The 23,411-nt window shown below is 46.1% G+C and overlaps 12 protein-coding genes across 12 annotated transcripts; 5 read left to right on the top strand and 7 right to left on the bottom strand.

Annotated features, from left to right (window-relative positions):
• Nucleotides 1-505: 505 nt before the first annotated feature.
• V2V93DRAFT_379407 (peptidase family M49-domain-containing protein) lies at nt 506-2,658 on the top strand (the record flags this gene model as incomplete). Its single annotated transcript, XM_066912009.1, has 2 exons — nt 506-618; nt 687-2,658. The coding sequence occupies 2 exons, from the start codon at nt 506-508 to the stop codon at nt 2,656-2,658; spliced, it is 2,085 nt and encodes a 694-aa protein (XP_066766434.1).
• A 174-nt stretch (nt 2,659-2,832) lies between these two features.
• On the bottom strand, nt 2,833-4,664 carry V2V93DRAFT_189262 (cyclin-domain-containing protein). The gene has a single exon (XM_066906969.1). It carries the CDS (start codon nt 4,396-4,398, stop codon nt 3,007-3,009), a length of 1,392 nt encoding a protein of 463 aa, XP_066766433.1. The 5' UTR covers nt 4,399-4,664; the 3' UTR covers nt 2,833-3,006.
• A 1,215-nt stretch (nt 4,665-5,879) lies between these two features.
• On the top strand, nt 5,880-7,259 carry V2V93DRAFT_367349 (Sec20-domain-containing protein). Its single transcript, XM_066909550.1, has 2 exons — nt 5,880-6,365; nt 6,443-7,259. The coding sequence occupies exons 1-2, from the start codon at nt 6,121-6,123 to the stop codon at nt 7,059-7,061; spliced, it is 864 nt and encodes a 287-aa protein (XP_066766432.1). The 5' UTR covers nt 5,880-6,120; the 3' UTR covers nt 7,062-7,259.
• On the bottom strand, nt 7,220-8,163 carry V2V93DRAFT_367347 (thioredoxin-like protein). The gene is made up of 2 exons (XM_066909549.1): nt 8,074-8,163; nt 7,220-8,019 (listed from the first exon to the last, which is right to left on the bottom strand). The coding sequence occupies exons 1-2, from the start codon at nt 8,111-8,113 to the stop codon at nt 7,388-7,390; spliced, it is 672 nt and encodes a 223-aa protein (XP_066766431.1). The 5' UTR covers nt 8,114-8,163; the 3' UTR covers nt 7,220-7,387.
• A 218-nt stretch (nt 8,164-8,381) lies between these two features.
• Nucleotides 8,382-10,034, bottom strand: V2V93DRAFT_367346 (mitochondrial 54S ribosomal protein uL2m). Its single transcript, XM_066909548.1, has one exon. The coding sequence runs from the start codon at nt 9,870-9,872 to the stop codon at nt 8,646-8,648; it is 1,227 nt and encodes a 408-aa protein (XP_066766430.1). The 5' UTR covers nt 9,873-10,034; the 3' UTR covers nt 8,382-8,645.
• Nucleotides 10,035-10,198: 164 nt separating this feature from the next.
• V2V93DRAFT_367344 (uncharacterized protein) lies at nt 10,199-12,093 on the top strand. Its single transcript, XM_066909547.1, has 3 exons — nt 10,199-10,577; nt 10,639-10,722; nt 10,813-12,093. Exons 1-3 carry the CDS (start codon nt 10,542-10,544, stop codon nt 11,689-11,691), a joined length of 999 nt encoding a protein of 332 aa, XP_066766429.1. The 5' UTR covers nt 10,199-10,541; the 3' UTR covers nt 11,692-12,093.
• V2V93DRAFT_367342 (cyclin-like protein) lies at nt 11,996-13,476 on the bottom strand. The gene has a single exon (XM_066909546.1). It carries the CDS (start codon nt 13,449-13,451, stop codon nt 12,480-12,482), a length of 972 nt encoding a protein of 323 aa, XP_066766428.1. The 5' UTR covers nt 13,452-13,476; the 3' UTR covers nt 11,996-12,479.
• Nucleotides 13,477-16,472: 2,996 nt separating this feature from the next.
• On the bottom strand, nt 16,473-17,950 carry V2V93DRAFT_322895 (uncharacterized protein; the record flags this gene model as incomplete). Its single annotated transcript, XM_066907422.1, has 2 exons — nt 16,473-17,676; nt 17,754-17,950. 2 exons carry the CDS (start codon nt 17,948-17,950, stop codon nt 16,473-16,475), a joined length of 1,401 nt encoding a protein of 466 aa, XP_066766427.1.
• A 700-nt stretch (nt 17,951-18,650) lies between these two features.
• On the top strand, nt 18,651-19,821 carry V2V93DRAFT_367336 (cyclophilin-like domain-containing protein). The gene is made up of 3 exons (XM_066909545.1): nt 18,651-18,978; nt 19,043-19,151; nt 19,207-19,821. The coding sequence occupies exons 1-3, from the start codon at nt 18,718-18,720 to the stop codon at nt 19,428-19,430; spliced, it is 594 nt and encodes a 197-aa protein (XP_066766426.1). The 5' UTR covers nt 18,651-18,717; the 3' UTR covers nt 19,431-19,821.
• Nucleotides 19,822-19,833: 12 nt separating this feature from the next.
• Nucleotides 19,834-20,911, top strand: V2V93DRAFT_322801 (D-isomer specific 2-hydroxyacid dehydrogenase; the record flags this gene model as incomplete). Its single annotated transcript, XM_066907420.1, has 2 exons — nt 19,834-20,529; nt 20,585-20,911. 2 exons carry the CDS (start codon nt 19,834-19,836, stop codon nt 20,909-20,911), a joined length of 1,023 nt encoding a protein of 340 aa, XP_066766425.1.
• Nucleotides 20,912-21,648: 737 nt separating this feature from the next.
• On the bottom strand, nt 21,649-22,670 carry V2V93DRAFT_189893 (uncharacterized protein). Its single transcript, XM_066906971.1, has 2 exons — nt 22,304-22,670; nt 21,649-22,119 (listed from the first exon to the last, which is right to left on the bottom strand). The coding sequence occupies exons 1-2, from the start codon at nt 22,574-22,576 to the stop codon at nt 21,760-21,762; spliced, it is 633 nt and encodes a 210-aa protein (XP_066766424.1). The 5' UTR covers nt 22,577-22,670; the 3' UTR covers nt 21,649-21,759.
• V2V93DRAFT_367330 (uncharacterized protein) lies at nt 22,391-23,196 on the bottom strand. The gene has a single exon (XM_066909544.1). The coding sequence runs from the start codon at nt 23,089-23,091 to the stop codon at nt 22,852-22,854; it is 240 nt and encodes a 79-aa protein (XP_066766423.1). The 5' UTR covers nt 23,092-23,196; the 3' UTR covers nt 22,391-22,851.
• Nucleotides 23,197-23,411: the final 215 nt, after the last annotated feature.

The raw sequence follows: 23,411 nt of genomic DNA, 5'->3' as shown, positions 1-23,411 counted from the left end.
TTAGGCATGTTGGTCCAGAAAAGTATGACATATATCGGAAAACTGTTTTTTGCAGCGACAGTTCGCAGTTCAGACTGCGCACGTCTTTCGTAAAATCAGCATGAATTAAGCTGTATTCATCTCCATCGTCGCTTTTCGCTCCAATTTTAATTAAGAATGAATTTGCTTCAACAAATTCGCCCGGTAATGTTCATGTCACGTGATATAATGGACCCGGCTCTCAGAGCCTGCGCATGTTTCTCCAATATCTCTTTTCTATTATAATTGTTTTAAAATTACAGAGTCTAGATTAGACAGTGGTAGGGTGATAGAAGCTAGTAGCAACTGCCTCAGATATATGCTCTCCCGTCTTGTTCACGTCGGACACTTTCTGTCTCGCTCCTCCATTGCATCATCTGCACTCACTTATACAACCACATCTATCTTATCAGCTTCTGCGTCCTCCACAACTTCACCTATCTCGAAGCGTAACCTATCGTCATCGCCAATCTTGCAAACAAAAGAAATGTCTGAACACCTCTTTGCCGACTCAAAGCCTCCAATTGTAGCTCTCTCTGCAAAATCCCATTTTGAGGCTCTCACTCTCAAAGAGAAGCTCTACGCTCATCATTTTTCTCGGTACATATTCATTTCATTGACAGATTTAACTTCGTTTTGATTTTACATACTAATGAAATTCATTACAGTGCTGCTCACTACGGAACCCGAGTTGTACTCCGTCAAGTTTCCCCGCATTCTGAGGCAATCTACGATCTCATCCTCGCCTTTCATGTGGCTTTTCCCTCTGGCATTCGCGCGTCTCTGTCGGAATCCACACTTTCAGAAGAAGAAACCACTCAGCTTCTCGAGTATTTTGCGCAATTCCTTTCTAATCTTGGTGAATACAAATCCTTCGGCGACATCAAATTCATCCCGCGCCTCAGCGTCGACAAATTCACTCTCGCTGCCGAAAAGGCTGGCTTGCGGTCGCAGTTCGATGCCGTTCGTGATGCAATTTATATTACCGAGCCCGCTGCTTCGACTCTTTTGGGATATCCCGAGTCTGGACATGTGACTGGATACTACCCTGGCAATACTTCTGTCAGCAAGTCCGAAGTCGAGGCAATCCACGATGCCATTGGTGGGATTTTGCTGCCTGAAAATACGCGAATCACTAAATCTGGAGAAAATGAATTCAAACTGCTGATTGCTTCATCGACAGATACCCCAGCTGTGCGCGATGCCGGCGACAAGACCGAATTCGCTGTACCGGGAATCAGTGCTGACGCAAAAGTCGTCATTGAGTATGGCGATCATGCTGCAGAAATGGCCAAGATTGCAAATGAGCTCGCGAAAGCAAAAGAATACGCTGCGAACACCACGCAGAGAGCCATGTTGGACGCATATGTGACGTCGTTTCGTGAAGGGAGTATGCAGGCACACAAAGAGTCACAGCGACAGTGGATCCGTGATTTGGGTCCGTCTGTTGAGACCAACATCGGATTCATTGAGACGTACCGTGATCCGGCAGGAATTCGTGGCGAGTGGGAAGGGTTGATTGCGATGGTGAACAAAGAGCGTACAAAGACGTTCGGAGCACTCGTTGATGGCGCAAAGGAGTATATCTCATTGTTGCCGTGGGATAAAGAGTATGAGAAAGATGTATTTACGCCGCCAGATTTTACCTCTCTCGAGGTCATGACATTTGCAGGTTCTGGTATCCCAGCCGGAATCAATATTCCAAACTACGACGACATTCGACAAACGATTGGATTCAAGAACGTTTCATTGGGAAATGTTTTGAACGCAAAGTCTACAGGCGAGAAAACGCCGTTTATTAAAGCCTCTGACGCCGAATTGTACGAGAAACTTCGTGGACCGGCATTTGAAGTACAGGTTGGCTTACACGAGCTACTTGGCCACGGTTCGGGAAAGCTTTTGTCTGAGACGAGTGCCGGTGTCTACAACTTTGACCACAATTCACCTCCAGTGTCGCCTATTGATGGGAAGCCAGTGTCGACGTTCTACAAACCCGGCCAGACTTGGGGATCAGTATTTGGCACGACTGCTGGAGCGTACGAGGAATGTCGGGCCGAGTGTGTGGCAATGTACCTCTGTACTGAGCCTGCCTTACTCGACATCTTTGGCCATACGTCTACATCGACCGAAATAGGTCTTGCAGATGACGTAACTTACATTGCCTATCTACTCATGGCGCGCGCAGGACTTTCAGCTTTAGAATTCTGGGATCCCGAATCCAAGAAATGGGGCCAGCCACATATGCAAGCGCGATTTTCAATCTTCAAACAATTCCTCGAGGCAGGCGACGATTTTGTAAAACTAACATACACCGCTGACGATTATTCTGATCTTGAAATCGCAATGGACCGTACCAAGATCGTATCTCATGGTCGTAAAGCCGTCGGTTCATACCTGCAGAAACTGCACGTTTATAAATCCTCTGGCGACGTCGTTCGTGGGAAGGCACTTTTTGCCGAAACAACGGACGTGACTCCTGAATTGTCAAAGTTCAGAGAAATCGTTATGAAGAAGAAGATGCCGAGACGAATGTTTGTGCAGTGCAATACTTTCCTCAAGGAAGATAGCTCTGTTGAGTATCGCGAGTATGAAGAAAGTCCAGAAGGCATGATATTGAGTTTTGTAGAAAGACAAGTGTAAATTTATGTGGTTTAAGTGCAATGTAGTATACTTATATATAAAAATAAAATAATGGCAACTATTATATTTCCGAAATCAATATGGAGAAAGAAAATAAGAAAAAAAAAAACCTTTTCTAATTTAGAAATGAAAAATATCATTATTTGAAATCTTTTTGAATAGAAAAGGTATCCATGCAAATAAAAAACCAGTACCAGAACACTTTGAAAAACTATGAAACATTATGACAATGACCTTTCCAGAAACACCTTTTTAACAAAAAATAGAACAACACAAAATATGCGAAATATTTACAAATACATGATCATCTTCATTCATCATTTCAAAAAATAAAGCTACTCCACGACATCACCACCTCTGCTCATGGGCAGGATAATGTGGAAGTGGAGGCGGTGGCAGATGCTGCATATGACCAATAGAGATAGGCACAGGCACCGGCACAAAGTATTTATCGACGACAGGGTACACGAATGGATTGGCACGTGATACGGAATTTCCATTCGGTTGTGCGTACGTGTTTTCCACTAATAATGGTCTCAGCTGCGACAGGTGCGGGGGAGGTGCCTGCGGTGGTGGTGGTGGTGGTGGAGGAGGCGCGTGTTGGTAGTAGCGAGATTGTCGTCGTGAGGGAAGAGGGAGGGGAGGAGGCGGCTGTGAGAATTGTTGCAGCTTCGGCAATAAAGGTGGGAAAAGAGTCGCAATGTTCATCCCATTGTCAACAAAACGCGGAGAGGATAATGAAAAATGTTCAATAGTAGATGGTGTAGTAGGAGAAATGTAATGCGAGGAACCTGCTGTCGCCGTCCAAGATGAAGACGAAGCTGACAGACGCCGCATGTCTGAAACGAAGCGTTTAGCGGGTGAAATAGGCGAAAGAGCGAATAATTCGGCATCAAATGCCTTGCGCTTATTGCTTGGCTGCATATCAACTGGCGCCTGCATCGGCATAAGAAACGATACCGGCAAAGGCGGCGGTGGAGGTAGCTGCTGTTGCTGCTGCAGGGGAATTTGCGAAGAGATATACTGCGGATAAGCAAATGATTGCTGTAACGGCACCGGTACAGGCGACCCCGGTACAGACACGCACGCGAACCGCGCAGTCTTGCGTAGACGCACAAAGCATGCCAGGGTATTTCCCCATTCATCCCATTTCGTTTTTGAGACAGCGAGTGAGTACCGCACATGCTTTAGAAACTCGACCTCCATAACTCCAATCTCATGCACGGGTAGCTTAGAGACCTGCGCCCATGTCTTGTTGGTGTACGTGTTGTCGTCGAGGAATTTATTTGCCAAGACAAGGGCAATGGTGAACACCCTGTACTCTGAGCCGGGAGTGCCGACTACAGCCGGCGAGCAAAGCTTCAACCGGAAGATGTAGAGGAGTGCGTAAGCGACAACCGTATGAGAGACTTGTGTGCGCGAGAGAATTGCTGCGGCAAAAGCCTTAAACTCTGGTGTTGGAATGCATACGGGCGAGAGAGGGCGACGCGACGAAGCCGAAGAGGAAGGAGAGAGTGCCGCTGTGAGTGTCGCAGTGGGTGAGAACCAGAAAAGGCAAGTTATATTTGCGGCCATGGCAGCAAAGGCATCCTCAGAGTCAGGCGAAGGCGAGCGCGACGGTGAGCGTCGGGAGGAGGAAGGGGCCGGTGAGAGGAGCACGGTATCCGGGCGGAGGCGGTAGTGAGAGAGGTCTGCCGCCATGGATAGAGGTTCGGGCGGGGGGGTCGGAAAAGCGAGCATACTGCAGAAGCTGCAGAAGCTGCAGCCTGTTAAGGTAGGAGGAAGGAGGAAGGGAAGGGGGGAAGAGGAAGGAGGAGGAGAAAGAAAGCAGACAAAAGACTAAGCACTGCAGAAGAGCAAGACCGCGAATATAAAGAGAAGGAGGCAAGCGAGGAGCAGAGTGGAAGTCCAAGAAGAGTAAGCAGTAGCCGCACGAGCTTTGCCGGTCCAATTTGATTCAGGCGACTCGGGAAGTGTGTTTACTTTTGCGAGTGGTGGCTCGCGGTACCATAACCACAGCCGCCCCTCGTCATGACAAGAGGAAAAGGTTGAGCAGAGCACTCTAATGCTACTAAATACGACTGGTACAAAAGATAGGCCAACAATATGTGAGGAAAAGACAGTAGGGCGAGCACGGCGCCCTCCCCCTCCCCCGTGCGGACTGTCACGTCCTGCAGTTTGGAAATAGGCAGAGACGGAGAGAGTACGAGAGCTAGAGAGGCACAGTAAGTGGAGACGCCGAGTACGTGGCTGGCACGTCTGGGCTGACGCATGGCCAACGCTGCCGGTTCAAGAGCGGTGGTTCGGTTGCACGGCCCCTGCCTAGGACTTGCTGCTGTCTGTGTGAGGACTTTCGATTTATTCTTTGCCACTGCGGCGGTTCACCCTTGCCAGAGGAGTCGAGAATGCGCGATAGACCTACAAGCGGTATACAGCGCAAAAGAGCAAATAAAGATTAAAAAGAGCAAACAAATATGAACGACCGAAGAATAGAGAGGATGTGAGTTTATAGTACAGAATAGAAGTGATTGGAATACGGGGCAGCGAGACCCGATACCCAGTAGCGTGTGCTCGTGAGTTGAGTTAACGAGCGGGCGTGCGCTCGTGAGCAAGCCTGTGACTATTCTGAGTGAGATTAATGCAGCTTTCGTGTCTGTACCACTGATCGTCAATTGCTGCGTAAGATAGGAAAATTAGGGAGAAAAGTTGTTGGGGGATGAGGCGACGTGTTTGATAAGTATTGTTATTATGTTTCTGTTTATCTTTTCCAGCGCTTAATTTTATATGGTACAACAGTAATACAAAGCACTCTCATAGTGTACAGCATACTCTTCACCTCACATTACTCTACGCTCTTTTACAAGTCACGATACTCTTCTCATATGCACTCTCCATACAAGCGGCACTGAGTTCCGTAGGTGATTAAATGATAAAACCCGCGAACCGGAATCTGCCGCGCGTTTCTCTTGTCCGAGTCAAGAAACTCTGACGCAACTGCTCGCTCTTGCTGTACATTTTTTTACACTGCATTTATGAAAAGCCAAAGCCGCCTTTTTTTTTTTTTTTTTTTTATTGTTACTAGTTCTTTTTATCTTTTCTCGTGTAATTTGAAAACGCCAAAAATAAATGATTGCAAAGCTGCTGACTTGTAGGTTTATGACGTTGGCGACAGCGACCGACGGGTGCGCAGATCGTCACTCCCTCCTTTTTATTCTATGCCAGATCGCCAGGTGGTATCTTTTTAGTTTCTCCCTGGTTAAGTTCAATTATCAACGGAGCGCTGCCTTGTTGTCGATGATTTTGCTGTCGTTGTTGCTGGACTTTACATTAGTAATGGCTTAGCTACAGCATCTGCCGTGCATATTCCCCCATAACAAAATCTGTATTCCACACTCTTCAACGACGCATCATCACTTTCAACTGCAAAATCAGTTTCAAGGTAGCGCGACATAATTCTTCACAATGGAGGAAGCGCTTTCAGAGCTTGCTCAAATACACACCGAAATCGCCTCTCAGATTGCATCTCTTGTTCGCCTCGCTACCGAAGATGAATCTACTCGCGCCCTCCTTGCGGCCCGTATTCATGCCGCTCTTCGAGCCGCCGATTCCCTCGCTGACCGCGCTGATGTACTTCTTGCTGATTGTATGCCTGATGAGAAAGCGGTTGCCGCGTCAAAGCTGCATGAGCTTAAAGAGGATCTTAAATTGTACGTACTCTTTATATGCGGTTTTCTTATGCCTTTGTATCTCTTTAGTACTAAGTCGCTCATCAATGAAACTATAGAGATCGCAGTTCCTACCGCAAAGCCCAGCTTTTGTCTCGCAAAACTACACTGGCACGCCAACGCCAGGAGCGCGAACTACTCTTCTCCTCCCCTCACTCCAACAAGCAGCAACAGCAGCAGCAACAGTCCGCGCCCTCTCGTACCCTCCATGCCGCAGAAAACGCCACTCTATCTCTCCGCCGAACACACCAACTTCTCGAATCTGAAATCGCGCGATCATCACTTTCACTGGAAGTGCTAGAAGAGTCGAACACAACACTTCGCAAGCTGGAAACGCAGTACTCTGCCTTTGACATCGTTCTGGGCGCATCGCGTCGCGTCATCTCGGTGCTTGAACAAGCCGATAAATGGGACAGAGTTTATATGCTCGGTGCAATGGGTTTTCTGCTTCTCGTCCTCGCTTGGATTATTTGGCGACGCGTGTTGAAGGGTCCTGTGAAACTTATCCTGTGGACGGCGATCCACGGCGGCAAAGCAGTTTCGTGGGCTGTCTCAAAGAAGGCTGATCCTAATTCCATCGACACTGTTGCCGTTACTAGTACTACAACATCGACTGTTGCCTCTGAACTTCTGTCAAGTGCTGCATCTTTGTCAAGTTTACTCCACGACGAGCTGTAATCTACTGCTTCATTGTAATATATTACGTCATTTTCGCCGCATGCAACGCGGCTTGCATTTGAGCCCAAAATTTTTTTTTTGCTTCGATTGGTTGAGAAGCAAAAGCATTTAGACTGTTATTATTGGCGTACACTAGGATTTATACAATTACAATTAGCTGTGGGTTTTAACAAGAAAATAAATTAATTATTATATACAGTCGCATCATCATAAACTCCTATAGAAAACATCACATATTTTTTGAAGTAGATAAAACCAAAATTGAGAAATTTTTTGCTTGAATTCCCAGCAAGCCCTGCACTGTTTGCTTTTAGAAACCCACAAACTTAGTTCTCCTTGGGAAGGGAGGTAAGACGGAGGTAAGGCTTGACGGCCTTGTAGCCAGGGAAAAGCTTATCGGCCTGCTCGTTGGAGATCGAGGCAGCGACGACGACCTCATCACCGGGAACCCAGTTGATGGGAGTGGCAACCTTGTACTTATCGGTGGCCTGAAGGGAGTCGACAACACGGAGGACTTCAGTGGTGTTACGGCCAGTCGAGGCAGGGTAGGTCAGGATAAGACGAATGGTCTTCTTGGGGTCAATGATGAAGACCGAACGGATGGTGAGGGGAAGACCCTTGCCGTCACGGTTGGTGACGTCCTGATAGTCAAGCATGTCGTAAAGGTACGAGATCTGTCTGTCAGCGTCGGCAATGATCGGGAACGACAAATGCGAGCCCGCGACCTCGTCGATATCCTTGATCCACTCGGCGTGCGACTCGAGAGTGTTGGCCGACAAACCGATAAGCTTGACGTTGCGCTTAGCAAACTCAGGCTCGAGCTTGGCAAAGGCGCCGAGCTCAGTGGTGCAGACGGGAGTGAAGTCGTCAGGGTGCGAGAAAAGAATGACCCACGAGTCGCCAATGTACTCATGGAATTCAATCTCACCCTTGGTGGTGGTGGCCTTGAAGTTGGGGGCTATGAAGGGTTAGCACATAGCAAATCCACGCAGGCGAACAAGCGGAGACATACCGGCAGAGCCGAGACGGAGACGGGGAGCTTCAGCAGACATTTTTCAGGATAGTCGATGGAGAGAGAAGGTGACCAAGCAGCAGACGGAGGCCATCATTGCCTTTATAGATGACGCAAAAACTTTGTGTTTTTGTCAGAGCTCTGTCGCTGCCAGATGGCGCCTTTTTGCCTAATATTGACTAGTGCAGATTGCGTGCTCCAAGCATGAGCTTAGTGTTCTCTGTCACGTGACATTATCTATTGTTTTGCAGCTGAAAGGAAGTCACGAAGAACCTCATTGAATTATTGAATGATTGGCGCATTGTGCTGTTTTGCTGTATTACTGTATTTTTAATAGATGGAGGAGCTTAGCTTCAGTGTAATCAACTCAGCACCTGGCAAAGCGCACTGTTTGGCCGATTGTCGACTCTTCTTCACCTGTGCCTTCGTCCACAGATACCAGCATCAAACCAGTAAGACACCTCCGATCACGACATCTTAGCCTCTCCTTCAGTTATTATCCTGCCACTTCGAATACCTGAGCGCAAATTTATTTACACGTAAACTAGTTATATACATATCAATCTGAACATCTACTTCTGTACAGCTCTTGCCTTCGACTCGTATCCGCGAGGGCGATCGCGAATCTTATGCTTATTGATATTCTTGCCGAACCGCGTTTTGTATCCTTTCGCTAACGTACCCCACGCACTCTGCGAAGGCACGTTTCCCTTACTCTTTCCGCGACCACCGCCATGGGGATGCTCATTAGCGTTCATAGCCAGACCTCTAACCACTGGCCGTCTACCCATCCATCGCTTTCTGCCTGCCTTTCCAAGCGATAAAAATAAATTCTCCGCGTTGCTGACAGTTCCAATTGTTGCACATGCCTCCAATGGTACCCACCGCTCCTCACCAGATTTTAGTCTCACCGCCGCAAGCTGCTTGTCCTCGTCCTTTGACAGTAATCTAGCAAATGATCCAGCGGCGCGGCAAAGTACTCCCGGACCATTCTTGTAAAGGCCTATAGCGTGTACTACCGTACCGATAGGAACCATCGAAAGAGGCATGCAATTTCCACGTCGATTCGTGCGCGATGCCAACAACGCGGAATCAATCTGGCCCTCATCCGATGCAGAAACATCGGCCGGGATTCCTTCACGGAAACTCTCTACTTTATCACCAGATCGTAAACCCTCGGCGGCAAGCACGTACGAAAGTTTCTGCGTCTTGTCATTGTGTAGAAGTGCAATGTGAGCCGTACGCCCTGGGTCATACTCTATACGAACAACCGTGTGCGTGCCGCCTTCACGTCGCTCGAAGTCAAGCACGCGTAATCTTCGCTTATGACCTCCTCCGATATGCTTTGCCGTAATCCGCCCAGTATGATTACGACCACCAGTCTTGCGTTTTGGAATTGTAAGCGCGCGCACCGGTCGTCCTTTCCACAGATGCTCGTGCACCGGTCTTCGGAACCATCGCAGCCCAGGCGTCCGAGGTTTCTTCTTCTTGATATTAATACTCTTTGCGTCCTTTCTCGCAATTCGTCCCGAACCCGCAATTTCAACAGCAAGATCCGCATCTGTCGCGGCAGCCAGGTTGAGGTTCGCCGCCGCTGCGCGCTTCGTGTCAAGACCCATTTGCTCTAGCGAGCGTTTATTGCGTGGCAGAGGCACTGACTTCACTGTCTTTTTCGGCATATTTTTAGCAGACAGAACCGCAGTCGTGTGTAGCGATTGCACCGTCGTCGAGCGAAGGAAGGGTCGCGTTGCCGTCGAAGCCGCCGTTGCTCGACGCAGGAGAACGAGCGCTGCCGACATTCTGCTTTTTTTTTATATAGATTGTCTTGCCTGTACTAATTGATTATTCTATTCCAGCAAAAAACAAGATAAGCCCAAGTCCGTACAGTTGACGACGGTGATTGAGGATACACGGCTATCAATTCAACACACCGCACTCTCTTCAATTGAAAGAGACTCACTCATTCAAAAGATTTTCGTGAGCGCAAAAGTGCTCGGGACACCGACGCAGAATCAGTGCTACACAATACCCTCATGATTACATACGTACCATACCCTCACTGACCGCATTGTTTTAAATGTCAGCAATTTGGCTGGGCCGGCGCCGAATTCGGGATCAGGTGCCCCACGCTTGGATTTGATTAGATTGATTGACTATTTATGATCTAGAAAGACACTGCTTTGGTGAAATTCGCAACAGTCTTCCTTTGAACAAAGTATTGGAGTCAAAGACAAGAGTGCTTACTCGTTGTTTTTGCAGTTTCTGCTTGTTGGAATATTTCACTGCTTGCCGTTTTACACCGTGTGTGGTGTAGTCGAACGCACAACGAGCCGTTGCTTTGCTGGTGAATATGCCGTCGGTGTAGCTTACCTTGTGCTCTCATTTCCTGAAATATTGACCTACAAATACCTACTATTGCCTTCGACATCTTACGCTCTGTGTTTTTTGTTATAATTAGGTCGGGGGTCATGGGTAAAATTACAGTTAGATCGTTCCCGGTTCTGGTACGTTTGTCAATATATCATTTTTGATCAATTGAGCTTGGCTGTTAACTTGATATTGCAGACTACCGTGCTGACTTTTCTCGTGTGCTTTGCAATCATACTCAGTGGACCCTATCGTACTGTTGGAGGTGTTTGGATATACAAGGTCTGTCCTATTATCTGTTCTAAGATCTCTCAAACGAGATGATCATTACTTCTTGTCAAACAAAGTTCTCATATTAACAATTCGTAACAGATCTCTGTCGATTCGCTAGGAAGCGCACTACCGACCTTATCACCTGCGTCACCATCGACAGTCGGTCTTCCAGATGAATATTTGGTTGGTCTATGGTCGTACTGCGGCATAAGTTCGAGTGGTAGTTCTTCATGTGCCTTCCGCTCACCGCTGTTTTTCTTTGACCTCGCATCCGTACTCTTTTCCGATCTCGCGTCTACTAGACACACTGAGGACATTCAGACCAATATCCTCCTTCCCTCATCGCTTTACCCGTTTGTACAGCGCCCAGCTTCACAGAACTCCGTTACGCTCACATTGCCAAACATTCTCTCTTGGCTCGCTTGTGCAGCATACATCATCGGCTTTATCTCCTCGTTCTCAGCACTAGCCACTATTTGCCGCCCGGCAGTCTCAAAATCCTCGAATTTGACCCGATCAAAGATAAGTTCACTTCGTCGCGCATCAGGTATTTGCGCGCTCGCTCTACTTCTGGGAGCGATTGCTTCAGTACTGCATTCGTCCTTAATATTATTTGCTCTTGATCAAGATATCCCCCTGGCGTCTAACCCAGCAACTAGTAATCCAATTGCGCTATTCATTCTTTTCACAGCAGCAGCTCTGGCGATAACTTCTTCACATGCGGTCCTCACACACACGCGTAGCACAACGTCCGCGCCGCTTCCTCTAGTCACCCTCCTCGGTCTCGCAAGCGATCCGTCTGAGGATGCACGAGGCTGGAGTTCCGGTGCTGGAACATCATATTTATCGAGCTCCCTTAGTACGGGTAGTCGAACGCCTGTGGGAAATAATACGCCGACGCGGGCGCGGAGTAGTGTTAGTTTGATGTATATGGGCGGGAATGGCGATACGAGGGATGAGGTTGGCAGTTGGGTTTAGTTTACAAATACATATATATTTGCGTCGTTCATGTGAATCGAAGAAAATTTGAGGCATTGTACGGCATATTATAATGGTAGCTGAAACGGAACCATTGCTTAAATGAATCCCGCGATAGTTCAATATTCCACAGTCACCAATCATGAAAAAAAAAAATGCCGCGAGCAATAAAATAAATGTAGCAGTCACCTAGAATATCGCGTCTACGCGATGCTAGAATTGTGCCCTACTTTGGTACTAATTCGGGATAATTTTTTTTCGGGAATACGAGAGACGTAGCTTCTCAAATAGAATTGAGAATCATATCACATGTAATTAAGACTGACTTTCATTCATTAGAAGTCCAAACTCATACCCAGAGCAAAGGACTTCGAAAAAAAATAAACTATTTAGAGAACAATGCAATATCATAATAGATAGTAGGAAAAAGTAAAGAACCCAACACCAATAAATAGGACACGGATAATTAAAAAATCAAAAGAAAAATTAACACATAGATAAATGGACAAAGTCAAAAGACTTGTATGTAGTAAATATAAATGAGTGCGTAGAGCGACTTCATGCTATTTAATTCCCAGTTTCTGCGACCGCGATAAATATAGAAAGAGTGTAGCGGAATAATAATACTCCTCGATCGTTAAACAACGGGAAATAGCACTTTATATATATATATAAAAGGAGATTAACGCCGATAGCAAAAGGACATTAAAGCGTAGTAGAGAAGAAAACAATATAGTTTTCTTGATGTAGTAAAACTCAAGACAATACGATCGATCAATTCAGTGACTCTAGCACGAATTGACAAATTTGGATACCTCATCAGGCGTGCAAGGTGGTGTCATATATGGCCGATCCGCATCAGCACCACAAACAGGAGCAAACGACGATTCATCGGTAGCAGGCTTCTCAATATGATCAAACTTAGAAACAAGCGAGTCGGAAGTAGGCGGCGGTGTAGGCGGCATTGTAGCCGCACTGTGCTGCTGCTGACGAACGACAAATTCCTGAAGAATAAGTGCGACCTGAGAGAATGCTGATGCTGAATATTTCTTTTGTAGAGATTGACTGGGTACATGCATGACAAACTGCGACAATAATGAAACACACTGAGACTCCTGAGGGGATGATACGGCCGAAAGAGGCGCGTAGACGATGGCGGTGGCATTTGCGTTTACCAAGATCTGCTGCGCAACAGCATGCGCTGCTGCCGCAACAACACTAGCCGAAAACCCAAGGAACGACTTGTGAAACATTGTCATTTCGCAGAGGTATAGAGCAAGATGTTCAAGAGTCGGACTGCAGTTGTGTCGAAGAAGCTGCTTGAGGAAAGAATCGACGGTAGGATGCCCAATTGTCCATTCTAGAGTGCTCAGAACATGGCCTTCCATTTGCACAAACATGTCTTCCTCATACGCATCACAGCACATGATTTTGAGCTCACGCACAGTCGGCACGCGATCCTTCTTATCTTCATATTTTGATGCAATCCAAAGAGCGGCACAACCAACAAGTTGATAATGCTTTTTAAACACAACGCGTCGCGAACAATACCGGTCGAAAAGGTTCACAGCGAGAAAAAGTGTCTGCGGCTGTAAATAAAGAGAAAGATGCGACTCAACAAGAAAGTCGAGAAGATATGGACGCATGTGCCATTCAATCTCAGGCTGGAGATCAATCATAGCGACATCAGGAAGGGTTGCGAGCTGGCGACAAAGGTTAGACACAGATTTCAATCTCTCAAGGGAGCTTGTCAGAAACATACCTCGAGCTTTTTCATTTGAGCTGCGATTTCATCTTTATATTCGTCCTCAACTTTTGCAACGGCGCGTCGCTCGATATTGCGCAAACGCGATGCGCGCAGCTGCTTGGTTGAGAACTGGGACACTGCTGGAGAGAGCGGGGCAGAGACCGGCGAAGAGTGCATAGTGGGATAGTGTTTAGTTGAGAGCAGACGGGGTAATTGAGCGAGACACAGTTGACGGTGAATGAAACAAGAAACGACTGTAATGCTCAGGAAGGAGCTACTTGTGGGGAGAGACGAGGGGGCGGCGGAAGGAGGGAGGGCGGAGGGGGAGGATGAGAGTAGCGGCGGTGGACGGAGGGCGGGCTACGGACGACGGACGAGAAGTGCGAGCTGACAGGACAAAGGAAGACAGGGCTGTGGTGGGCGAGAGAAGGAAGATATAGGAGTAGGCGAGACGAGGACCGGCTCGGAATGGAGTCAAGGGCAGGCTGAAGCAGGACTCACTGTTTCTTGTTTGTGTTTGTTCGTGAGCAGGAATGTGCCACCCGCGGAATGCGCTGGCTGAGTTTGCCCCTGCCCTGGTCTTGCCTCTTCGCTCTGTAGCTTCCCTCCGGCTGCTACGGACAGTCTAAAATAGCGTCATCTCTTATAATGGTATATATTCATTATCGTATATTATTCCTTTCAGTGTTTCCTTCCCGCAGTCTGCTCAAGTCGGTAGCTGGTCGCCTACCGTTCTGTGGTGACATCATCGTCGCGCCGCAGGGTTCGTGCCTGCTCCGAGGAATGTCCCAATCCAACATAATCCTTATCCTCCTTCTTTCTGCTCACACCGCCTTTGTCAGATGAAGGCTGTGCTCGTCGGCTATACTCTTCATCTACTTTTGCTTGCTTCCTGCTGCTTATTGCTCTCTTTTCCGTAGCTCCTGCTCGCTCATGTACTTGTCGCATCCCCTCGTAGACGCGTCTTGCCGCGCGTAGTGCAGACTGCGCACCACTTCGCCCTCTGTGCGACCCGCGTACTACGCCCAAGTCCGCAACTGAACCATCTGAATCCTCTGTGTCGCGTGGGGCAGTTCTCGAGGCAAGGTTCACAGCCAACACAATGGCCCCGCCAAATTCCGTCGATACAGGCAAGCCCGACTGCGGCCAGGCTAGACACACGCGCACATGCCGATTGGTTTCCTGGTACGCGATCCGCGGAGAAATATACACATAAATAAGGGCGCGTCGGGACCCAGAACTCTGCATTGCTCGTACCCCTTGCTCACTCTCCCCTTTCCTGCCCTCACTCTCCCCTTTCTGCCCCTTGCCGGCTGCCTGCCTCTAATATCTGCTCTCTTTGCAAAATTACATTTTATTTGACTGCAGAAATTAGCTAGCAATGTGTTTTAGGTTTTGCTACTGATATTGTTATCTTTTAAGTGTCGTTCTGTAACTGTCGCCGACACGGTTGTGATCGACCTTTAAACGCTATTCGCCGATGCAATCTACTTTCATAGATTCTCCCTCGATGGTTTGTCGTACACATGTAATACAAAAACAGAGGCAGATATAGAAAACTGCTTTATATTAAAGTATCAAAAGCTTACAGTTACAGCCTTAGTTCTAGCTGCTCAAGAAATAGCAATATTTTTTTGTTTACTTAATCTCCATCGCTCAGACCCTCAGCGTTCCTCACAATACCACATCTGCGAAATCACGATCCTGATGTTGACATTTTTTGTGAGCTGCACAAAGTCGTCCCTTGCTCGTGATTGCGCTGGTCGCTGGCATGTCGCTTCATCTCGCTTATTCTGCTTTGCTCTTGCTAAAAATTCCTTCATTTGTTGTTTTTTTGTGATATTGTCTGTCGCTGCATTGTAGATTCTTGTTTATTAACATTTTCTGTCAATTCCATTCTGCTCTCACGGCAATCTCATTTCACTCGTCTTGCAATTGAATTCTGCATTCTGGGCGAAGTCTGTGCTAAGTGCCAATTAGTTCCAGCTTCTTTTCGCACATATCGTCATCCCTCGCTTCCTCTTGCATTCTATTCTTTCAAGCCTCACAAACCCCCTTGCCCCCCTTTCTTGCCAATTTTACTAGTCAATTAACTAAAGCTGTCCCTGGCATATGTGGCTTTGACCATTTTGCATCTCTCTAGCAGTGTTCCTTTTTCGTCTTGTCTGTTGAAGTGCTGGATTATTCCTACTGGCATTCTCGTGCATTCTGCACGTTCTCCGAAGATGAACAAGATGAACCATCTACATTCTCGTCGTTGAATACCTCTTTTCCATACCTGTGGCCCTTTATATGTTTACGCTTTGTCCCTTTTATGATATTTTAATTCATTCTTGCTTCATGATTTGCAAACTTTGTAATTGATGTTAGATTACCCGCGCGCTTGGATAATAATTTCTTAATCTATTTTCTGGCTTAATCTTCTGCATGCGTCTTGAACAAATATTGTAATATCTATATGAGACAGAAAAATGGACTGTTTGTCATCTTCTGCTTTTCTCGGTTTCAGAATGTAGGTCATTCATGAATCTGATAAAATTCTGTAATATACAATGTCTCGGTCGATTTGAGTTGTGTATATCTTTTTGCGGCAACGGCAACGCCTTTGGGACATAGTTTTTTTCATCTCCTATATAACGAATTCAGGAAACCTATATTATACGTCTGCTTCTATTTTTATGAAATAAGATAACAGTATGAACTATCAGTGACGTAACATACGTTTTGCGTAATCAAGCTTTTTCAAAATATTGCACTATCTTGTCGACTACACACACTGTTCTCATATCATAAAAATTGCAGTCTCACTGAATATCACAATACACACTCCATCAATAACATAACATTATAAAACATATACGGACGAAAAAACACAAACACCGCTGCGAACCAACTGCCATCCCATATATTCAAAAGACTACAACAACCCACAAACAAAATCTTACAAAAAAAAATCGTCATATCTCATTACTATCAACATTAATCGAAGAAAGCCCTATTCAAAAACAAAACCTACAACTCATTATCTCAGTTATTAAATGACAAAACTATGCAAACCGAGCCCCGTAATCTGCGAAGAGCTTTCCTCTTCGCGCCGTTGCTGCTCTCTCATAGCCTCATGTCTCTGTCTGCGCGACTCGCGTCTCCGTCGTCGTCTTTCCTCATTCTCAGCTGCAATCCTCATCGCCTCAGCTTGATCGGGCGTCATTTGCGGCTGTTGCTGTTGCTGTCGCTCAGTTGCGATTTCGGCTTCGGTCGTCTCGTTGTGCCGCCGTGAACGAGGTAGATGCGCACGTACAAATCTGCTTTGAAAAAGATCTTGCCATGTCGAACGCCCACTATATGCAGAATTCATCGTCGGATTAAGAACCACACCACGGTACCCCACCGAGCTATTTGAAGACTGAAGAAATACAATTCCCGGATGACCTTCGATGCGCCGCGATGCGCTATCTGGCGCGGCTATCTGCGCTTCAAGACCAGAGATGTAGTAATCTGTCTTGCAAAGAGGACAGCATGCTCGTCGGGCGGTGAACCATGGGTCGATACAGTACGAGTGGAAGGCGTGGCCACACGTAAGACCGCGAACGTTGTGGTCGTCTTCTAATGTTTCGAGGCAGATAACGCAGACATCGCCGGCCTCCGGTAAGTCTGTGTTCATGTTTGGGTGCGCACGTACGCCGTCGTCATCCTCTTCTTCTTCCTCCGAGTTGTCTTTGTCAGACTCAAGTCTTGTCGTCGCGTACGTCTCCGCTGTCAGAGTACACTCCAGTTCAGGGTGTAACTCAGTGATCGTCTCTTCAACGACAGTCGCAGCCTTTCCAGCTGGATCTTCATCCGTAGAAGTGCCCACGACTGTCTCAGATGTTGATGCAACAGCTTTCAATCCTTCCATCCCATCCTTCTCTGCCTCGCCTTCTCGACGCACACTTCGAACACTAGCAGCCCGACTTGCGACAACAGACGCAACTCCTCCCTCGCTAGGCAATCCCGCAAACTCACGCTCCGTTCGCCATAGCTTATATTTCTTTACCGGAAATCTTTGCTCAATTTCAGTTTGCGTGAGAAGTTTCCGCTCACGACGAGGTCGGTGCGCTGGTGTGCGGAGAATACCAAGATCAAATGCATGTTCGTCGTAGGCTCCGCCGTAGGGAATCACGGCACCATTCTCGTCTGTCGCTGCGGAAAAGCTAAATCGTCGATTCCGTACAATACAGTATTTTACAACCACATATGTCCTAAAGAAAAAGAAAAGGAAAAGGGTCAGCATGTCAAGTGATTATATCATCTTATATTAGTGGGTAGGAGAATTTACCAAACCAAAACCATCAACACGCCAAAGGCGATACAGAAATAAAAAAGACCAGGAGACTTTGTGGGAGATATTCCGCCTGAAGAATCGCTGCTGCTAGTGCTACTTGAACTTGCCGTTGCCGCTGATGTAGTGGCTACGACAAGAGTAGTTGATGGTAATTGCCGCTGCGCGCTGCTGATTGTCGTCGACGTCGACATACTGCGCCGTAATTTTCTTCTTAAAATTTTCAAAAAAGGCGATAGGTAGAGCTTAGAACCAAGTGGTTGACTGAATCTGTCTCACGGAATAAATGAGAGAGGGACTGCGGGGAAGAAAGTGCTTTGGATCAGAACGTGCGGATGAATCAGCAAATTATGCGCTCCGATCAAGCCACAGATTGTCAGGTCTGGCAGTAACTCAGGTCCCAGTAAAGTAGTACTGCAATGAAGAGTATGGGTAAGTAAAGAAAGTATCCGGCAAATAGTTCACGAAAAATATAGAGACAAGAGAAAAGTGATCAGCAAGCGGTCTTGAATTATTTTGCACGAGATGAGCCTTTGAACTGGCGCCTTTTTCGCATTTGTTATGGGGCTTGTAGTACCCAATAAAAATTCGAAAACTGCCCGTGCCTCTGCATCCAATACTAGACCTCGTCTAATGAGAAAAGGATGACGAAGCTCGGATCGCCGATAAGCGTGCTCAAGACAAGATTGGTCCTGCTAGAGAGCTCTTGCTCACAGCTAGTTGCTCGTAGATCAATATATTGCATCCACCCGCGAAGCAATCTCTATAAAAAAGTAAATCAAAGAGCCAAGCGTATGCGTAGGTGTCACCTGACGCGACTCGTAATCTTCAGCGCCGCGGGCTAGTGCACGGTTGGCGCAAAAAGGAACGTCATCGCCGCAGCCTTTTCTGTATACTTTTGCTTGACTCTTCTTGCGGATTGGGCTGTGTAACTAAATACATCATATTTATTAGCAGCAGCATGGCCACGATCTCTGCTGCGCCAGTCAAGGCAGTCTCTAGTACTCCACTAGCAAACGCATCTAGTGTTGCCTATGATTTCCATAATCCCATCGTCTTTTTCGATGTCGGTCTCAATGGTCAAAAGATGGGTCGCATAAAAATTGAGCTGTTCAAGGATAAACTGCCAAAAACTGCCGAGAATTTCAGACAGTTGTGCACAGGCGAATATAAGGTGAACGGGATTCCGCAGGGATACAAGGGCTCTCGTTTTCATCGAGTGGTATGGTGTTCAATTATGGATGACATAACGAGACCGACGTGTGCTGATATTTGAGCTAATGCAGATTAAAGATTTCATGATTCAGGGTGGTGATTTCTTGCGACATAATGGAACTGGATCTACTTCAATTTATGGTACCACAACATTTGCCGACGAAAGCTTCGAGTTCAAGCGTATGGTTTGCATTCTACTTCTTTTCCTGATTCAGAGCCTAACGTTCTAACACAGACGAACCATTCTCGGTATCAATGGCTAACTCCGGACCAAATACAAACGGCTGCCAATTCTTTATAGCCTGTGCCGCATTGCCGCATTTAGATAATAAGCATGTTGTCTTTGGTCGCGTCGTTGAAGGTCGCAATGTTGTGCGCAAGATTGAGCATGTGCCGACCGATGAAAGTGACAGGCCGACACCATTTGATGTATCGATTATTGAGTGCGGAGAAATGTGATGTGTGTGTATTAAACATAATTCAGTGTACTATAAAATTTATTCAAATTGTATAACTCATAAAGTTGAATGTTGCAAAGCATAATCGTGTAGACAATGGAGTCCAGTGCGTCGAGAACGCGTCGCATCACTGAAACGCTAACAAAGGGCAAAGCCGCAGCGGAGCCGTGCCGCCGTGCGTCAACTATTTTCTAACAACTTATGATAAGAAGGACAATCGCAAGTTTTCTGTTTTACAACAATCTCATACTTACTGAGCTGTTAAGTTTATGCAATGGCGAGCGCAGGAAGTGAAGAGTGAGTTTCCTGCTTGAAAGGAGTTTGATCTGATTGTGCTTATCGATTAACCATTTGTCTCTACCAATCTAGTTTTCGCTTAGCTGTATTTTCAACAAAGGTATTTGATGTTTCATGTAACTCTACTGCCAAAAGCTAATAAGTTACAGAAATACGACTCTGCTCATCTCGGCCCCGAACTTGAAAAAGCTGGCATCAAAGCTACATTCCTCCAGACTCGCCTCGACGACGAAACGGCGATAATAGCAGAAGGCTACCCCGCTATTTGCATCTTTGTCAACGATGAACTTTCCGCCGCAAGCATTGAAGTCCTTGCCAAAAACGGTCTGCGATACGTACTTCTACGATGTGCGGGGTTTAACAATGTCGATCTTGCCGCTGCCGAGAGGGCTGGTGTTCAAGTTGCTCGCGTACCTGCCTATTCGCCATACGCTGTCGCCGAGTTTGCTGTGGGGTTAATGCTAATGTTGAATCGCAACCTACACAAATCATATACTCGTGTACGGACAGGAAATTTTTCATTAGAAGGTTTGACTGGCTTCGATATGAACAAAAAAAGAATTGGTATTGTCGGCACTGGCAAGATCGGACGACTGACTGGAAAGATTTGTAACGGATTTAGCGCTGAGGTGGTCTGTTATGATCCGTATCCGAACGTGGAATTGGCGACTGAAGCCGGTATGAAGTATATAGGGTTGGAAGAGTTGCTTGCTACCTCGGATATCGTTTCATTGCATTGTCCGCTTATGCCGTCGACTGCTCACATGATTAACGACGAGACTCTGTCCAAAATGAAGAAAGGCGTACGATTCCTTTTTGTGTGATTTATTTTATAAGCGTTTGACTAACATTTATAAGGTCATGATTATCAACACCTCCCGTGGCGGACTAATCGACACCCTCGCCCTCATAAAATATCTAAAAAACGGCAAAATAGGTCAAGTAGGCATGGACGTCTACGAAAACGAAAGTGGAATCTATTTTGAAGATTCTTCCGATGACGTCTTACAAGACGATACATTTTCTCGATTACTTACGTTCCATAACGTGTGTATTACTGGTCATCAGGCGTTTTTGACGCGTGAAGCATTGGATAATATCGCGGTTGCTACTGTCAAGAACTTATGCGAGTTCATTGATGGCAAGACGCCGGATTCTGTCGTTACAGTCGAAAATTCTTGCTAGAGCTGTTCTGTGATTACTTTTTTTTTGTTTTAATTTCGAAATTGATATTACAAGTAGTTGGTTCATCAGCAAGCACCGTACTCTTCCGCTGTGGTTATTTTTTTACCGATTAAATTTTTATATACAATCTTTGCCTAGTCACCTTTTTTCTATCAAATTCATATAATTGTTTTGATTCGTCAAGTTATAGTTGATCTTCACAATCAGTAAAATCTCACAAAGCAGAAAAAACAAATGTCTTCTCTTTTCTCTCTATTACTTCATCAAATAATTACAATCAATTAAGTATTTAAATTCTATTTATAGTTCTATTCTACAAAATTCAGCATACTAAATACTAATACTCCCTAAATCAGGGTACTACAGCTCTCCTGCTTCCGACGTCGCTTCCGATGTCCCCTATATATTAACCTAACCCGATATTCAGTTTAATGCATAGCCGCTGGAGAACCAACAAAATGTATGAGATTACGAAGAATGATCAGCATTCGGATCATTTACTGGAATGTGCACGCTTCTTTTATTATTGATAACTAGAGAACGCAAACTGAGTAAATGCATGTTTAGAAAATAAAAATTATTGCGTAAACCTAAACTAAACTTGCGCCCATTAAAAAACCCAACCATAACCGAATTTCGGACAAAAAAAACCAGTAGAGAAAAAGTAAGAAGGGTACCGTTCTTAGTAATGTAGGATAAATGAATCAAATCAATTACCCAAAGCAAAAAGAGTTATGGTAGGATATGTACAAAAGAAAAAAAGCCATAATGACGAATGATCATGCGAAACCTGTCATCCACCGATACGAATACAAAAGTAACGTTAATACAAAAAAAAGAGAAATTAGCTACTCGTGCTTTTCGGTAGCGGAGCTATTGCGACGGCTATTGTCGACACTACTAGCCTCCGACGAAGTAGCAGAAGTCGAAGCAGAAGGCGCAGAAGAAGACGAAGCAGAAGACGAGACTGAGGCGCGCTCTACTTTCTCGACGAATTCATGGAAATGACCGCGAACTTGCTCATGCACACCGTCGTCGAAGGCTTCGGAAACAGCTGACTTATCAACTGGCTTCTTGAAGTAAGGGTTTTTCCATAAACCGCAGACTCCGGGGTGGCACCCTTCCGGGAAGGGCTCGTCGGGGTCATCTGAGCGAGAGTAAAAATCGTCGATGTGATCATAGGGTTCTAGAGGATCAACAGGAGCGTTCTTTAGCGAAAGCAAACAAAAGCAGGGAACCGATAATCAGCATAAAAGATACAGCAAGAAGGAGCGGTAGGTGACTAACCACCATGCAGACGGAGGACACAAACCATGGGAGAATAAGACATGATTGATCTAGGATCTATATTATAACTTGTCTAGAGGAGAAAAGAAGAGGTTGCAATATTACGTTTGGCAATAGAGAGAGTAATAGAAGTGGTAATAGAAGTGGTAGTGAAGAGGTAGTAGAAACAGTAGTAGTCAATAAAGGCAAACAAGGCGAGAGAAGTGGGGGGCTGCACGGAGGATATATAAATCGTGGGCTGCCAAAGCTTCGCCGGCACAAGAAGCCGCAGGCCATAAAGAGCGAGCACGAGAGCATTTGCCGCTTCGCGCCGGAACGCTCGATACCTCGAGTGCCTACGGTTATTACGTGAATCGGTAATAAGATAATCACGCGCATTGGCTGTGTATTATTCAAAAACGAGCACCTGCAAACGACCCCGGACCTGCACCGGAGCAGCAATCCGGAGCAGGTCCGGGGTTCCGGTTCCCCGCATTGAGCTGTGTGCTGGATCTGCGAACAAAGACAGCGAGAGCATTGCTGTGTCTGCTTCTGTTTCTGTGTCTGTTTCTGTGTCTGTGTCTGTGTTCATGTGCTTGTACTTGTGCTTGTACAGGAGGTGCGATAGCGATAATCAGGGCGAGTTAATCAAAGGAATAATGTCATCAAATATCTTACATAATATAATAAGTGCACTGCTTTTGGTACACAATTGCTTTTTTTGAGAGCAGCGAATGAGAAGCAGCATGAAGCATGACAAGCCGAGATGCAGTGGATTGTAAATGCTCTAACACGTAATTCGTAACGCGTAATGGAAGCTGTGTGCACGTTAGTTGCGACAGTCCGCTGACGAGCGTTGCGCAGGTGAGCTGTCGCAGGCGCGTGAACAAACACGCGACTACTAGATCTGGCATAAATCCCGATGAAGTAATAATAGATACTGTCTGTCTTTGCTGTTAAATCTATGGAAAAGAGACTGCCGGATTCTTGTTTAATATTTCTAAAGTCTTGCCCATCACTCATCTCTGAATTAGACAAAAGCAAATAAAAGGGTATATATATGATGTCGCACCGCCACGACGATCAAAACAAACTGCCAAACGGAGACATGTGATCTGCAGGGTCACATAATTTATTTTTATCTCTGTTTACGGCTTATCATTTGTAGTTATTACTTTATTAAACTTCATTTACTCTTTGATAAACAATCCAAGCGCCGCTATGCATTAAATCA

Source organism: Kockiozyma suomiensis (assembly GCF_038497685.1).
Source record: "Kockiozyma suomiensis strain NRRL Y-17356 unplaced genomic scaffold V2V93scaffold_5, whole genome shotgun sequence".
Lineage (NCBI taxonomy): Eukaryota > Fungi > Ascomycota > Lipomycetes > Lipomycetales > Lipomycetaceae > Kockiozyma > Kockiozyma suomiensis.
This window is presented reverse-complemented; position numbering and strand designations above follow the sequence as displayed.

What these genes read in the sequence shown, in the direction of transcription:
- V2V93DRAFT_367346 (XM_066909548.1), bottom strand. Translation starts at nt 9,872, where the DNA reads ATGTCGGCAGCGCTCGTTCTCCTGCGTCGAGCAACGGCGGCTTCGACG.
- V2V93DRAFT_367336 (XM_066909545.1), top strand. Translation starts at nt 18,718, where the DNA reads ATGGCCACGATCTCTGCTGCGCCAGTCAAGGCAGTCTCTAGTACTCCA. An exon ending in GCTCTCGTTTTCATCGAGTG is followed by an intron (nt 18,979 to 19,042) that starts GTATGGTGTTCA and finishes GAGCTAATGCAG; the next exon opens with ATTAAAGATTTCATGATTCA. An exon ending in CGAAAGCTTCGAGTTCAAGC is followed by an intron (nt 19,152 to 19,206) that starts GTATGGTTTGCA and finishes GTTCTAACACAG; the next exon opens with ACGAACCATTCTCGGTATCA.
- V2V93DRAFT_367349 (XM_066909550.1), top strand. Translation starts at nt 6,121, where the DNA reads ATGGAGGAAGCGCTTTCAGAGCTTGCTCAAATACACACCGAAATCGCC. An exon ending in CTTAAAGAGGATCTTAAATT is followed by an intron (nt 6,366 to 6,442) that starts GTACGTACTCTT and finishes ATGAAACTATAG; the next exon opens with AGATCGCAGTTCCTACCGCA.
- V2V93DRAFT_189893 (XM_066906971.1), bottom strand. Translation starts at nt 22,576, where the DNA reads ATGCGCGTGATTATCTTATTACCGATTCACGTAATAACCGTAGGCACT. An exon ending in TACTCTCTCTATTGCCAAAC is followed by an intron (nt 22,120 to 22,303) that starts GTAATATTGCAA and finishes CTTTCGCTAAAG; the next exon opens with AACGCTCCTGTTGATCCTCT.
- V2V93DRAFT_367330 (XM_066909544.1), bottom strand. Translation starts at nt 23,091, where the DNA reads ATGCCAGATCTAGTAGTCGCGTGTTTGTTCACGCGCCTGCGACAGCTC.
- V2V93DRAFT_367347 (XM_066909549.1), bottom strand. Translation starts at nt 8,113, where the DNA reads ATGTCTGCTGAAGCTCCCCGTCTCCGTCTCGGCTCTGCCG. An exon ending in TCTCCGTCTCGGCTCTGCCG is followed by an intron (nt 8,020 to 8,073) that starts GTATGTCTCCGC and finishes AACCCTTCATAG; the next exon opens with CCCCCAACTTCAAGGCCACC.
- V2V93DRAFT_367344 (XM_066909547.1), top strand. Translation starts at nt 10,542, where the DNA reads ATGGGTAAAATTACAGTTAGATCGTTCCCGGTTCTG. An exon ending in TTAGATCGTTCCCGGTTCTG is followed by an intron (nt 10,578 to 10,638) that starts GTACGTTTGTCA and finishes TTGATATTGCAG; the next exon opens with ACTACCGTGCTGACTTTTCT. An exon ending in GAGGTGTTTGGATATACAAG is followed by an intron (nt 10,723 to 10,812) that starts GTCTGTCCTATT and finishes AATTCGTAACAG; the next exon opens with ATCTCTGTCGATTCGCTAGG.
- V2V93DRAFT_189262 (XM_066906969.1), bottom strand. Translation starts at nt 4,398, where the DNA reads ATGCTCGCTTTTCCGACCCCCCCGCCCGAACCTCTATCCATGGCGGCA.
- V2V93DRAFT_367342 (XM_066909546.1), bottom strand. Translation starts at nt 13,451, where the DNA reads ATGTTTCTGACAAGCTCCCTTGAGAGATTGAAATCTGTGTCTAACCTT.